Source organism: Condylura cristata, unplaced genomic scaffold, assembly GCF_000260355.1.
Source record: "Condylura cristata isolate star-nosed mole 26May11 unplaced genomic scaffold, ConCri1.0 scaffold00025, whole genome shotgun sequence".
NCBI lineage: Eukaryota > Metazoa > Chordata > Mammalia > Eulipotyphla > Talpidae > Condylura > Condylura cristata.
The window spans coordinates 22,796,003-22,811,104 of NW_004567126.1; the positions used below are offsets into that span (position 1 = coordinate 22,796,003).

General features: G+C 43.9%; 2 protein-coding genes across 2 annotated transcripts in view; one reads left to right on the forward strand and one right to left on the reverse strand.

The window, feature by feature from the left end:
* Nucleotides 1-3,111, reverse strand: part of RBM7 (RNA binding motif protein 7) — a 6,511-nt gene extending 3,400 nt beyond the window's left edge. Inside the window, exons 1-3 of the mRNA XM_004689244.2 lie at nt 2,943-3,111; nt 1,999-2,161; nt 1,318-1,405 (exon numbers count right to left, since the gene is read on the reverse strand). Coding sequence (XP_004689301.1) covers nt 1,318-1,405; nt 1,999-2,161; nt 2,943-3,038 — 347 coding nt within the window. The 5' untranslated portion in view covers nt 3,039-3,111. The remainder of the gene's footprint in view (nt 1-1,317; nt 1,406-1,998; nt 2,162-2,942) is intronic.
* An 86-nt stretch (nt 3,112-3,197) lies between these two features.
* Nucleotides 3,198-3,789, forward strand: LOC101637550 (chromosome unknown open reading frame, human C11orf71). Its single transcript, XM_004688838.2, has one exon. It carries the CDS (start codon nt 3,350-3,352, stop codon nt 3,767-3,769), a length of 420 nt encoding a protein of 139 aa, XP_004688895.1. The 5' UTR covers nt 3,198-3,349; the 3' UTR covers nt 3,770-3,789.
* The last annotated feature ends 11,313 nt before the right edge of the window (nt 3,790-15,102 follow it).

Here is a 15,102-nt window from a genome sequence, read left to right on the forward strand (position 1 = left end):
GTCGATCTGCCTGTTCTGCTCCCCACTCTGTCTATGGTGACGCCTCTCGCCACCCTGCACCTCTGGCCTGTATTCCAGTTCTGTATGTATAAATAAATAAATCTTTAAAAAAAAATCTTTTTTACTTGAAAATAAGTCTTTGGAATCAAATAACCATTCAGATCTTATATTTTGGGGTTTCTTAAAGAGGCTATGAAGTTACACACTAAGGAAGTAAAAAGTAATTTTACTTATGAAAAATTATTATATATCTTTGTACTCAAGGAATTCTGGGGGGGGAGGAGAGGATAAACCCTCTTTTCCTTCTAAGGTACTTTTGTAGGTTCTATAAAATGGTTAGAGATACCATCTCTCTCTAGCTCTTGGCACCCCAATCCAAACTATCATGTACCTTGCAGTCTTGCTAATACCAATATCAAGCTTGCTACCAACTGTTTCCTTGTTGAGCTTTTATATTTTCACTCTTGTCCCTTCCAATCCACTCCCCCACTGCAACACATAACTTTAAAATACAAAAGCCAGTAGTATCACTAATCTCTACTGAAAACATTTCAACAAATGTTGAACTGACCCAAATTCCAATTATGGCCTACATGGTCTGTATCTAATCCACCAATATCCATCTCTCATTCCTTATGATTTAGGTGCAATGGCCTCTTTTTGTTCCATATTCATTTTAAAAAGATCTGAGACTCCTCAGTATGTGTCTTCAAATAGATGTTAAGCTCCACTAAGCAGCATATTATATAGTCACTGGGCTTGACCATACTACCAGCCCACTACTTCGAGTAATCAGTTAACCTCCACTCACTTTCTTCACATAAAAGGGACAGGTAATAATCCCTATATCATAAAACTGCTACGAGGAATAAATGAGATCATAAACATAAAGGACTTGGTCAAAAACCTAGTGTTATGACATGTATTTTTTAACTTTTTCTTGAATAAAGCCCATTATGATTAATAGATGTATTGATACATCAGGGGAATTGTCCTGGTAAAATGTCAGTTCCCCCAAAACAAATAATCTTACTAAGTAACTACATAATTTTTTCTAACCTTTAGTAGCGGGATGAGATTTAGTGCTGTTTCAACTTCTTTTCCTCACAAATGGCAGGATAGGATCAGAAATGAGATTATATAATTATGCTATTTGAATCACTATAAAAGTGTCTACAGGTCCCCTGAAATAGAGATATATCAACTATAGTCCCCAAGTAGAAGAGGTAAAGCATAAACTAATCATTCATTATGCAAGTTGCCATCACTACACTTAAAAAAATTTGCCCAAATTATTTAAACAATAGGTAATACTACCTGCTGGGAGATGTGGAGGTAGGGCTTGAATTTCCAACATGATGTTGGGAATAAGACATACTGACATCCTGTGATGCATGGCTACTTCCTAAAATAAAATAATTCGAAAATTTTTGATAGAAGAATTTCATTTGAAATGTTTCCCCAACCCCAAATTATTCCAAAAAAGAAAAAAAAAAAACTCACATTCAATAAATAAGTTTTTAGCTTCATTAGAGTGAAAGTGAATACCAGGTTTATCAAAACCAAGGGTCCCCAAAAGGTAATGTTAAATTTACAAATTTCATTATGACCATACTATCATAATGCCCACCCTGAAGTGTAAGACTGGACACATACAGTTTCATGCTCACATGATCAAGAATCAAAATTTGTACATCACAAAGCAGCCAGGAAACCAATTTTCAGAAAATAATCCTTGCTGTTTTCAGGGAAGCCACACCCTAAGTCTAACAATAGTTATTCTTTTCAGTGACCCAAATTGCGATTTTAAATCCAATTTAAAAATTACAACTTTGAAAATCCTGCTGTCAATGTTACTCATTTGAGGAATATGTAAATCTCTTCACAAATAGTATTTTCACCCAGAAAAATATTCTTTAAAAGTGCGTAATAAATTCACAACAAAAGCAGAGCGAACACCCCCTCCCTCACCCCAAGCCAATACCATTAAACAGTTACCCGATCTAAACTGAATTTTGATAGGCCTTCCAAAAAGTTTGATTCCATTAAGTAGATTCATTGCATACGGAACAGATACTTCATGTTTGAAATTCACAAATGCAAACTGCTTTGGTTTCCCATCCTTATCTTTCGGAATTTTCACTTTTATTACTGGTCCCGCCTGCAAACAAAACAGCGTTCAGAATGCAAGGCAATTTCAGGAAAATGCTTAAATTACAACGTTTAAAAACAGAAATGTAATTAATTACTTCAAAAAAAAATGGATACAGACAAGATTCCCATCCCGGCTAAAGACCCTATAGTTAAAGATCCTACAGTTATGAGCAACAATTAGACGACCTGTAAACGCCATCACTTAATTTACACCCCACAGCACTTCAGAAACTTTGTAACAATGCGAAGATACTTTCCCGTGTCACTATCAAGACCAAGAGAAAGTGGCTCGGATTCCCTGGACTAAAAACTCACTTTTTAAAAATGCACTAACCAAGCATTGATAGAACTGAGCCAGGGTGGGGAAAAGGAATCTTAAGATTTTTAGTACATTGTAACGCACAAACACTGGAGCGCTGTTCTTCTGAGGAGGCTTGTTAAGTCTATCACGAACCAGAGGCAGAGTGTTTTGGGAGAGAAAAACGCTTCTGGTGAGAAAAAGGGCCACAGTGCAAAGAGCGCTGCTCAGCGAGGAATCCACACGTCCTATGTCCCTTGGGAGCCCCGAATCTTCACCCCAGCCGGGTCCCCGGCCGGAGAATCGCTCCTCCACTCTTGGCCGCCACTTTGGCGAAAACTCTGCAGGCGTCTTCCCCTGGGGCGACACCCAGCGAGTGGCTCGCTCCCACCGGACCTTCGGCCCCAAGCGGCCCATCTGCGGGTGCCCGGCCCGCCCGTCCAGCTTGCGAGTCGGAAAGCGAAAGGCACCGGAGCCCCCCACCGCGTACCTGGTGGAAAAGCTCGAACAGGAGCTCCTCCGTCACCTTCGTCTCCAGGTTGCCCACAAAGAGCGTGCGATCGGCTTCCGCAGCCGCGGCCCCCATCTCAGCGTCGCCCCTTCCTGCTCCGGCCGGAGGGTCGTCGCCGACGCACTCACTGCGCAGTCTCGGAAGCCCCACGTCCCTACGCGCCCGGCGACGTGCGCGTCGGCGTCACTCACGCTCGCTCCCGCCGGCGTCGACTGCGCAGGCTCGCGAGGGGGCGCAGTTTAAAAGCGGCCGCCGCGGCCGCTGTGACTCTGGCGATGGCTACCGCTGCCGGCCGTGTGGCTGTACGGAGCCGCCTGCTCTGACCTGGGTGCCGGTGGGCCGACCTTGCCGGAGACGCGCGCAGATACCGCGGGCAGTGTTAGAAGATGGCCCTGAACTGGGTGGCCCTGTCCGCCGGCGATCAGCGGAACTGGGGGGCCGGCCGCCCCGCCAGCGGCGACCTCAGGCCTGCGGCCTCCGCGCTGGCGAGGGTCTCCGGAGACAGCTGCCTGGTTGCCGGGCCCGGGGCACCAACCCCGGGAGCAGCACCTCGGCCGGCGGCGCGGCCGAGTGTTTGGACCGAGAGCCGGCGGGCGGCGGGCGGGGGTCGGACCCCGACGCGCCTTATAAAGGCGAGGGACGCGGACGCGCGGAGCCGAGGCCGTCAGCCCCGGTTCTCGCCTTACCCGACCCCCGGGGTGAAGCTCGACCTCCTGAGAAGTGTGCTGCAGCAGCGACTGCGAGCTCCGGAGCTGTGGCCGCCCGCACCCCAGCTTCACCGACTGCCGCCCTCCATTAGCTTGTGAACAAGACCTGTAAAACCCTTCCTGGTGCGCCCGCTGTCTTCTTTTTAGAAGGGTGTATTTTCGCGGAAATGTACAAAATACAAATACGTAGGAGCTCGGTTAGTACAGCTTAGCACAAAAGAAACATTCCCACTGCTTCCATCCGGTGGTCTTCCGGGCCCAGCGATTGGTTTAGGGCGGAGCGAAAGAGATTATTTTCCCCATTGATGTCACAAAGCTGAGCTGATAGACTCGCCCTTCTCCGAAATCTGTGGTCCTTCTAGCCATCCTTTGTGCGTTCCATCTCATCAGTGGACCCAAAGGAGTCTGCTTTCCACAAGTCCTAGCTAGCTCCTCAGGGCTCCTACTTTGTAATTTGAGATTCCTTACCTGGCTGGCTGTCTGCACTAATGACTTCCCTTTCCTGTTGGTGAATGAATGCTTGTGTTTATCCTCCCTTAACCTTCCACCTGTGCCCCAACACATCCGTCTAACTTATCCTTGACGATTACCATCTCAACCACACTAAAGTAAAACCTAAGCCTAACTATAAATTATTAAAATAATTTACATTTCTTTGTCAAAGGTTCCAGAGGATCACTTGTTTTATTATTTGCATTCAATCCTAGCGTCTTTCATCTGAATCGGTTGCCCCAAAATACAAGGATGGAAACCCAAGCTTTACAGTCTCCTATTAGGAAGTTGTCTGTTCACTCTGGCATCTCCCTTGAACTTTCCTGTTTATCTTGACCCATTCAACCATTCAGAAGCATTCAAAGAGCTTTCCAACAGTATGAATGGCCGATGAACTTTACAGGGTCCTGTCAGCCGAAAGATTAAGTGTACTCTAGACGAGACTAGTCAATTAGTAGATGACCCCCACACCGGACTGTAGAAGTGCTAAGAATCGGTGCTGGTCACCGGTGGCTTTTCCTAATAAACTATCCTTGCCCTTAAGTGGCTCATCACTCCTTACTTGCTGGTATTTTTGTTTTTTAAGGATACATTCCCCAAGGTTAAGCAGTGGTATTGGGAGAAATTGAGTGGGTTTGTCAGTGCCAACACTTTTATCTAAGCAGTGGACTCTTCTCTGTAAAAGCAGAAGATAATGCAGTATTACCTCACCGAAATAAATTGTTAGAAACATATCATAAGAATACCCTTAAAAAGAGGGCTAACTTCCATAAGAATGATTAATGTAGTGAGAAATTAGAAACCAGATAGGCAAAGTGGTTGAAAGAATAATGACAACTATCTCTTACTGAACTAGTGCAAGGCAGTGTGTTAGGGGTTTTTTATTCATTGTTTGTTCGAATAGTACTGAGAACTGAGGATAGTGCCTGCCACTGTCCATATTAAGCACTTAGAATAAAGTGGTGATCAAGATAGTTGAAGTGACTGCTCTTTTGGTGCTTTGTAGACGGCATTTGCTCCTTACAAGACCCATAAGAGAGGCATTATACTTTCATTTATTACTGAGAAATTGGAGGACAAAACGATGAAGTAAACTTTCCAAGGTCATGTAGTCAATAAATTAGAACTTTGCAGCTTCTCAATGTTCATCATTTGAACAATGCAATGCAAAAAAAAAAGAAAAATGTCCATTTTCTCAATTCTGCCTAGGATAGTATAAAATGAACTAGAGGTAGAAAAATTAATTCACAATTTATGATGACTGCCTTAGGGAAGTAGTATCGTAACTCCTGGTTGAGAAATGAATCCCAAATCTATGTGCTGTGAGTTTTAGGCTGCGAAAAAATACTGAAGGTTAACAGAAGAATTTTAGTAAAAATTAGAAATGCCTAATAGTGGGAAATAAGACATCTCAAGGTAATCAATTAACTGCCAAAATTTCACATAGAAGCTGAATCTTGTCACATGTAAAAGGATTACGTGGCTTGCTTCTTAGATAATTCCCATTTAACTAACAATTCTGTACTTCAAAAAATGAACTTGGTAGGATGAGAAGGAAACACTTAGGTCTAGCACACAAGATGACCATATTTTACTGTGCAAATCAGGACATGTGAGAGCGTGCCATTAATTATGCTGGGGCAGTAGGTTCAGCAGGGACTGAGGCAACTGAGCAGATCTAGTGATACATCACTAGATAAACCTTTGAAGCCTATTTCTTTGCTGAGATTTGTAAACAAATAAGTGAAATTCTAGCATAAGAAGTCACTGTAGTCATTTCTGTTTGTTCTGACCTGGGGTCATTAGGAGTAGGGCTCTGATTGAAAAAATTACATATCTGCCTGAAAAATAAAAGATGTAGTGTACTGTGTTTCCTTTGACAAGAGGAGAGCCTCGCTCACTTAAGTGCCCCATTACTTTAAATCTGAGCCAATGGATATACAAATTCTTCACATCTGCACATCTTCATACAAATATAAACTTATCTGTACAGTCACAAAGACTAATTGTGGAAGCAAGAACCAATATGAAACTTTCAGTGAAAGAATGTAAAAGTGGGGACAAACCTCCTAAGAGCAGCTGATGTTATTAAAAACTCAGGTCAGGCCCTCCCTGGTGGCGCAGTGGGTTAAAGCACACTAAAAGCCCAGTTCAGTAGGCAAAATGAATATTTCATATCCATGGTTAAGTATAATATGTTGTCACTGTTAAGGTGAATTTTCTAAACTAATGGAAGTGACTTTGCCAAAGTTTATTTTTGGGTAGTAGCACTTTGATTTGTATTATATGCATTTTTACCAGAAAATAGATCTAAATTTAATTATTGGTAAAATATTTAAAAAAATTTTTTTACTATTTATACTTTAATCATATTAACTTCAATTGGGTTATCTTGCTGCTTTTAACTGCATCATATACATCAGTTCTTGCATTGTCCTAGTAAATCATTTCAGAATATTCATGGATATTTTAAGAGGGCTATGAAAGGATCACTGAGGTTAGATAGGATTATAAGGTACATTCCAGAATAAAGGACAGATGAATTAGGTCTGCTGAATCTTGGGGGGCTATGGGGTTGCCCTGCAAAAATTCTTCACCTTATCTCCTATCAATGAAGACCACATTAAGAGAGGTGATTGTCTAGGATGTATTTCTAGAAGAGTAGCCCAGTAGGTGAGAATATGCCTGATGAGGGGAGGGCATACCCCAGCATGAGAATACCAGTATCTAATCTGTAGAGATGGATATGAAGCCAGATAAAACTGACAAGTAAGAACCATCAGCTTTTCTTGCTCTGGTTCCAAACAGACCAAACATTTCTCCAGCATCTCTTAACGAGAGCAAGTTCTTGGAAGCTCACCTGAGCGTCCCAGGAGCCACTGGATGCTGCTTTATGTAGCAGCTTCTTGTGAATTTGGCTGACATAAACTAGTCCTCTGCAAACAGTTCTTTGAATATGAAATGTGAAGATTTGCTCCTGGCACGTGGTATTCAATTAATGTATGGATGCTCTGGAAAGCCTTACCTTTATTGTACTCCAGTCCAATACCTCTTAGATCAGGTTTCCTTCATGTATCTCTGCTCTACAGGTACAATGAAAATATCTCAATTCCATTTCAGTTTTTCACCTTGTTAACAAGCTTACCTAGCCAAAGTGAAGTCTTAGCCACCACAGGCACCTATTTAAGTATTTTCCAGTAAAAAACCTACCTTTCTCTATATTAACTGGGTAAATGAACACAATGGGATTTTTTTTGGGGGGGGGGTCGTATACCTGGTCATCTTTGACTTCTGACAGTATTTCACAGTAAGTTATTACTATTCATAGCCTACTTCATTTCAGTCAAAGGGAAGACATTAACCCACAGAAAATTTCAAGACTGTTTGGGGGCAATTTCTGTAAAACTTTCTGAACTCAGACATACCTGCCATTTTGAAAATAATGCAGTATGTTGATGTGGGAAGACTGTGCATATAAATTCTTTAATTATGTCTCCTGTTGGCTAAATTGTAGCTTTGTGGTGTGGGAGTGGATCTGCATTTGCACTGCTGCCATAATATTTGATGGCAGCTCCTCTTGGCTCCTTTCTCGGCTTGAGTTCAGAGCAATATGGCAGTTCTGTGATGTGGACACAGTTTCTATGCTAAAGCCATCCATTTTAATAAAGTAAAGGTCTAGCCCATTGAGCCTAGTTGAATACAGCTGTTGCATTGATCTTTTCTGATGCTACAGCCGTTGAGTTCATTTCCTTAATCACATTTTCCATACGGGTAAAAGCATGAAGCTGCTTGGTATCTTCCAGAGTGCATGCATTCTAATTTCAGAATTTAATCAAATGGAACTGGCTTCCTGACAGAGTAAACAGAGCAAAATACTGTATCCAGACCAGCTGCCAAGCTAGCAGCCTGAATTTATTTTTCCTTGCTTTGCTAAATGCATCTTGAATTTTCAAAACCATAGTCCAGGTTCAAGAAATTTAGCATATTTGAACCAATACCAGTCACCTCTAATATTCCTCCATAAACACATCCATTAAATTTCAAAAGTCAGATAGCTGAGTTAATCCTTTCTCACATATCTGTGGCCAGAGAAGAAAACAGATTCCTCTTTTCTATTAAACACAGGGATTATGCACATAGTCCCTTGCCATTTGGGCTAATCTAATGTTAGGGAGTATCAATAAATATCTATACGTGTTTTTTTCTGATGGCTACCTCTGACCTCTGTACTGCTTATCTGATTTTTTTTAAAGATTTATTTATTATAGAACTGGGGTACAGGCCAGAGATGCGGAAGGTGAGAGGATTCACCAGAGACAGAGTGGGGAGCAGAACAGGCAGATCAATGAAGTACACTGCTGAGGGGAGCAGCAGGCAGGTCAGGAGAGGTCTGCCACGCCATGTGGATCTCCTCGGGGGCAGGCGGGGACCGAACTCATGCGAAAGTGGCTTAAGCTTCTCAGTGCTGAGCTTTAACCCGCTGCGCCACCAGGGAGGGCCGCTTATATGATTCTTAAACTCACATCTAAAATATTTCTAAGTATTCTCTATGTCACTATATATCATCCCATAAATAAATATCAAGCTTTATTTATACTATTGACTCAATGTAGCAACCAGGATACATGGAGGGAAATGAGAGTCAGTTGGGTAAGGTGCCTATTTTCAAAACACTTGGATTTTCAAAAAAGACTTGAGGAGGTGCAGAATATTATACCAATTCTTTTTAACCACTAGTTCTAGTTTTTCCATCTGCAAAATTGATTCTTTTGTTGCATGTGTCCTTTCTTTTAACCACAAGAATACTGTTTTTATACGCACTTGTCCATTTTATTTATCTTTAACAGCATAGTGGGGATGTTCTTTGGAGGGAATGGTGCCTAGGCTCAAAACTTTATCACCCGATTAGGAGGTACAAGAAATACACATCACTTCAATTCAAATGGACCCCAATCCCAACCTGTAGTTTATTTATACCCTATATCCCTGAACATCCTGGAGTTTCCCCTTCCCTGTCCACCCTTGATCACATTCTCAGCTCCATTTCCAAGCTAACTCCTACTCAGTCACCTGTCAATGTTTAGCTCAGTTTTCACTTCCTGCAAAAAGTTGTTTTGCTCCCATCGCTTCTGTTTCTTTAGACTCTTTCTTGGCTTCAAAAATTATCCATACATTAAGGATTAAACTAAAATTGCCAGTCCAGTTCTCTTCTCAGCTTCAGGCATGTATATATAACAATTTTCTCAATATTTCTACCGATGTGACATCTTAAACTAAACATGCCTAAAATAAATTATCTCCTCTCCTTCAAAAACCCAAGGGGTTAAGTCTCAACACTAGGAAGCTATCAGCAGCCACTGCAGCACAAGTTCAAACCCCAGGTCAGGGGTTTTGGGAGGACTGGCACAGCAGTCCTCTCCTGTCTCTCCTGCTGCTCCCCTCAGCAGTGTGGCTCAGTCTATCTGCCTGTTCTGAATCCTCTCACACCCCACGCCTCTGCCAGCACCCCAGTTCTTGTATGCATAAATAAAAAATTAAAAGGTAAAGTGTTTTTTTAAAAACTCAAACATGACACAAATGTTGAATTTAATTATTATTGGGGAACAGATTGCCACAAAATCTAGTGACTTTAAAATAACAGGACCCTCCCTGGTGGCGCAGTAGGTTAAAGCACAGCACTGTGAAGCTATCTGCAGCCACTTCCACACGAGTTCGATCCCCACCCACCCTGGAGGTGACCACATGGCGCGGTCTCCTGACTGGCCCACTGCTCCCCTCGGCAGTGTACTTCGTCTATCTGCCTGTTCTTCTGCCCACTCTGTCTCTGGTGAATCCTTTCACTCCCCTACACCTCTGGCCTATACCCCAGATAAGTAAATAAATAAATCTTAAAAAAAATAACAATTTAAAAAACACACACACCTTTATTACCTCACAGTTTTTGTGGGTCTGGAGTTGTGGTTAGTTTAGCTGGACAAGTCTGACTCATCATTTCTCATGAGTATGTGTCCAGATGGTGACGAGGGCTGTGGCTATCCGAGGGCTCCAGTGTAGGTGGGAATTCCCTTCCAAGATGGCACACTCATATGGCTAGCAAGTTGGTGCTGTCTTCTGTTGGTAAGAGACTCAGTTCCTTCCCACAGGGATGCTCCACAGGATTCTAAGAGCTGATTGCATGTCTACACCCTAGCGCTGTCTCCTCCAGGACAGATGACAGAAAACAAGGAGACAGCTGTAACATCTTCCATGGCTCAGCCTTGTGAGGATGCAGTCACCTGTTGAGAACTCCATTGATAGCGCAGGCCAGCCAGCCATGACTCAGTGTGGGAGGCGTACTGCAGGTGTTGATACCAAGAGATAAGGATTCCTGGAGCTACCTTGGTGGCTGGCAAGCTCCACGTTCCATTAAGTTGCTCAGACAGAAATATGAGAGTCACCATTGGCAGCCTCTCTCCATTCCGCCTTCAGTCAATGCCAAATCTAGTCTACTTCATCTATACTTTGACTCTGTCCATCCATATCACTCTATCATGCCCTGTCCTCTGTAATCCTGTGTCTCGTTTTTACAATGGAAGCAGGCCTGGGCCATCTCTTAAGAAACCAGAGGTTTTTGTCTGAACATGACCCCCTCTGAATTCTTTACCTACAGGATGCTGAAAAATAAAGGAAATTGGTATTTTTGAGTGCCAGTTCTTTAGCACACATTCTACCTTATAGCTATTACATCAAGTCCACGAGAAAGGGGTCTTTATCTCCATTTACCAGAGGAAACTGCATGGCGAAGTAATTAGCCCAGATGGCCAACGCTAGAGGCAGCTCTCTGGGCTCTGAGTCCATGTTAGCTGCCGCAGCGCTGTTTTCAGGCCTCCCCAGAATTCTTCCTTCAAGGCACAAGCCTACAGTCAAAGCTAGTCTGTCTGATTACTGTGGTCCTTTGATAAGGAACTTTCTGTCTTGATGTAGAATAAAGTGAAAGTATGAGTTAGAAATAAGCTTTTAGATCTTTCTTTCCCCTCTAAAGAAGTAAATGACATTTGCCTCAGAGAGAAATGCAGTGATCACAGGCTGGGGAGAGAAATTGGTCTTTGGGATACTCAAGGCCTGTGGGAGGGGAAGAATTTAAGGAAAGATCAGAAGCTGACATCAGTGTGTGAAGCAGAAAGCTGGTGAAGAGGAAGCACTTTCTGCTTCCAAAACAGGTCGAAGGCACCACACTGAGCCCCCTGAGGGGGAGGGTCACCTGTGGTCAGAGGTGCCGCTTGTGTGCCTCTTTTCTCCAGGAAGCAGCAGCGGCAGCTAAGGGTCCAGACCAGACTCAGGCTTTTTTCCTGCATCCAGAAGTTGGCGCTTTTTACCCTTAGCTGCCTCTGTTGCAAGGGCTATTTGGAATGTTCCTGTCATTTGCACTGTTCTGTGACAAGCAGAGTCTTGATAACAGAACCATAAAGTGGGGAAATGAAACCAGCAGAAAATCACCTGAAGGTTACTACATAGGAAGAACTATAGGTCTTGAGTTATGTGCCCCTGAGTTCTGGAGAACAAGTGCGGCCCGTGGGAAGGGTCCTCCTAGGTTTTGTGGGAGGGCCATGATTTCCAATCCCTGTCCAGTCAATAGTACCCGGGGTTCTGTGTATCCTCCCCAGGCCCCCAATGTGACTCAGCAGGAGAGGTAATAATGCAGGTATGAGGCCCCATCTGCAGGACTTTTCTCATCTTCAAAAGGAGAATTCTTAGGAAAGTCAAAGAAATGAAACTTTCATGTCAAATGCCTTGATTCCCCAGAGAGGCAGAAAAGACACCCCTTTTATTTAGGTGGACAGTGGGCTGAGCAGCCTGGTCAGCTGTGGGCCCAGGGCAGCTGTGCTGAGCTCTGTTCTGCTCCGGAACACCTATGGGTTGTCTGATTCCTGCCCAAACATCTGCATGCTGTCAGGTCCTGAATGCCACCCTCACCAGGGATGTCGAGAGCCTTGGTGAAGGGCTGTACGAGAGGAATGGGAGGTTCTCCACTGTTTAATTGCTCAGGTTGTGTCTGTGAGTCAGCTCAGATGTGGAGGCCTGACAACTGCCTGGGGCGGCAGCCAAAGTTCTTGGCAGCAAAGGGCAGGCCCCAGGCATGGTCCAGTCAGCTGCTGCCACTTTGTAGCTTGTCGCTCTGCAGCAGGAAGTCGAGCCATCCCCATATTAGGCCATGCACAATCAGGGACGGGGATATGACCTCTCTGTAAGCCCTACCTTTCCTGTCTCCCCCAAGAGTAGAAGGGGTCTTGACAGGAAGAGAGGGCTCACATCCAACATCCAACGAGCAGCATGTGTCTGTTTCCCATATTTCATTTGCACAGAATAGGAAGATTAGGCTGAATCAGTTTGGTAGCTGGTATTTTAAGGTTTGCAGAACTGGGGCTTACCCAGTATGACAGCCTAGGGAAGAGAAGAATTCACTGGGACCAAGAAGCCAGATTGAAACAATCATGTTTGGTCATTGCCATTGGCATATGTGGCCACCGACACCCAGCTTTGTCTCTCCCCCACCCCCACCAGGAGTCCTGTAGGAAATCAATGACTCTATTATGGATTCCAATTTCCCTAAGCATTACCAGGTTGTGGGCACAAACAGGGAATTCCTTAAGATTTACACCTAAATCTTGTTTATTCTTGACTTTGATGACTCATAAAAGTCACTTGGATTGCTGGTAAACCTCAGCCCCGAATCCCTTCTGGGAGTGTCTGGGGGGAAGGACCTGAGGGAGGGTCTTGCATATGCTGATGTTTCAAGGCCACACTGTCCCTTATTGCTCACATGCTCCCCTTCCATGGGCCTCTGTTCTGCCAAGGAAAAGCTACTGAGCCCCCTACGCCCAGTCCTCTGTATTTCAAGCCCAGAGCCGTGTTGGAGAAATACCTTCTCTGTCTGGATTACTGACTTGGGGGCCAACCACAAGCAACCAAGCTGAGGGTTGCTTGGACCCTCAGCTGATGCTGAGCTCAGCAAGTGGCTCTTTCAGTTGTACACACTCTTCAGAGTGGCCGCATGTCCCCAGCGAGACTGGGCTGGGAAGTCCAAGGACCAAGGGCAGCGCCCAGCTGACACACATTGGCGCTGAGCACAGATGCTCGTTCTATATGTTTTCTCACCTTCCAATGACTTTTTCTGCTCTTCTGTGTTGGCCCCCAGGTCTATAAGACAATTCGGCATTATCAGATGTCCAGGCATTGACACATTTTAACCTCTTTACAAGGAGGAGTTTGACAATAGTGCTCAGGTCATGGGGTGAAGTTACAAAACCTTACCTGTGTTCACATCTGGACTCTAGTTCATCACATTATCAGTTCATTCCCCAGGGCTTCGGGTGCCCTTCAGATAAATGCTTTCCTTTAATCCTATGCTTTGACATTTTAGGTGTGTGACCTTTATTCCCCGGCTCTCTCCTCAGACATTGAGATAAAGGAAGTATTCATGTGTAGACTACTCGGTTAAAGAAGGGAGCAGTTAACCTAGTCACGTGTCTTTACGGAAACTTACACGGCTCAGTCAATCCCAAAGATTATTTATTACGCTCTGCAATAAAGGAAAATACAATTTGACAGTCTTAGTAATATCGAAATTGGAGAACACTTTTTGTGTTTTAGAACTGTTATAGGGCAGCAAATCTGTTAGAGGACAGGGGGAGAGAGAGGCAACCCTGAAGCCCCAAAAACCTGCCTGCTCTAAGTGGGTTCTGCCATCCGCCGCAACAAGACAAAACATATAAAACTTCAATGAAAGGGGATTTTAATACAGTGAATGTACAATACAGAACACAAAGATATAACTTCTAAATCAAACACCTGAAGTGACCCATCCCCTCGTGGGCAAAAGTCAACCCAAAAGGGATTGGCCCAAAGCAAGGCCTGAAAGCTGCCACAAGACTAAAGTACCTTCTGGCCGGGACCCATGGAAAAGGGTCAGAAATGGCCAGACAAATCTGAGAGCAAAAGAGCAACATCAAAAACAATATAAAAACTGCCATAGTCACCTCCCTACAGGTATCTCACCCACATCTGCCTTAACCAGTCCAGGGTCAGGAAACAAACACGGTTTTCTTCATCACATGCTTGCTGCTCCATGTGGTTTCCTCAAGTCTCCTGGTTCTCCATCCTGCTTCATTCTCTCCTCCCTTCTCTTCTCTCCTTTTTCTCTGCTCAGCTCCACCCTCGTTCTGGGTGGGGCAGGGAACCTGGAACTTCCCTTTTTCCTAGGGACCAACCTGTTACAATCCCCCCTTTTGATTTTTAATACCACCATATCTATGGTGGCACAGATTTTAGGGTACAGTCAGTTACCAACATTGTCCATGAATGTGACGGCCATAAGTGGAAAATAGTCCGTTAGTGCATGTGAAGGGGGAAAAAAAAACCTTCTTGGTGTATATCAAAATCATAGCAACAGAACAGAACAAAACTTTAAAAGCTGTTTAAAAGGTTCTCTTGATCCCAACAGTGCTAAGACTGAGTAAACATGCAAGCTTTGGGTTGGTGACCAGAGGGTCTTAGGACATCGACAAGAAAGCTGAGAGCTTCTTCAGGTGGTCCACAGAGCTAACATCCAGAAGCAGGACTTTACTGGAACAAATTGCTAAGAAGTTATTTTTGCTCAGACTTGCCTAGTTTAGCACCAGATGGGAAAATAAATTTGAGTTTCAAAATCTCAAGGCATTTGTACTACATTTGTAAAACTATAGGTTGTCTTGATTTTTTTTTTTTAATTTCTCCTGCATTTATTTTATCTCCGTGGCTAGAAGGAGAGCTTCTCTAGGATAGCCACCATACCTAGCTTGTGGTCATTTGATGATATATTGCAGAGGTTGTAACAGGGTGGTCCCTAGGAAAAAGGGAAGTTCCAGGTTCCCTGCCCCACCCAGGGGCAGGAGGGTGGAGCTGAGCAGAGAAAAAGGAGAAGA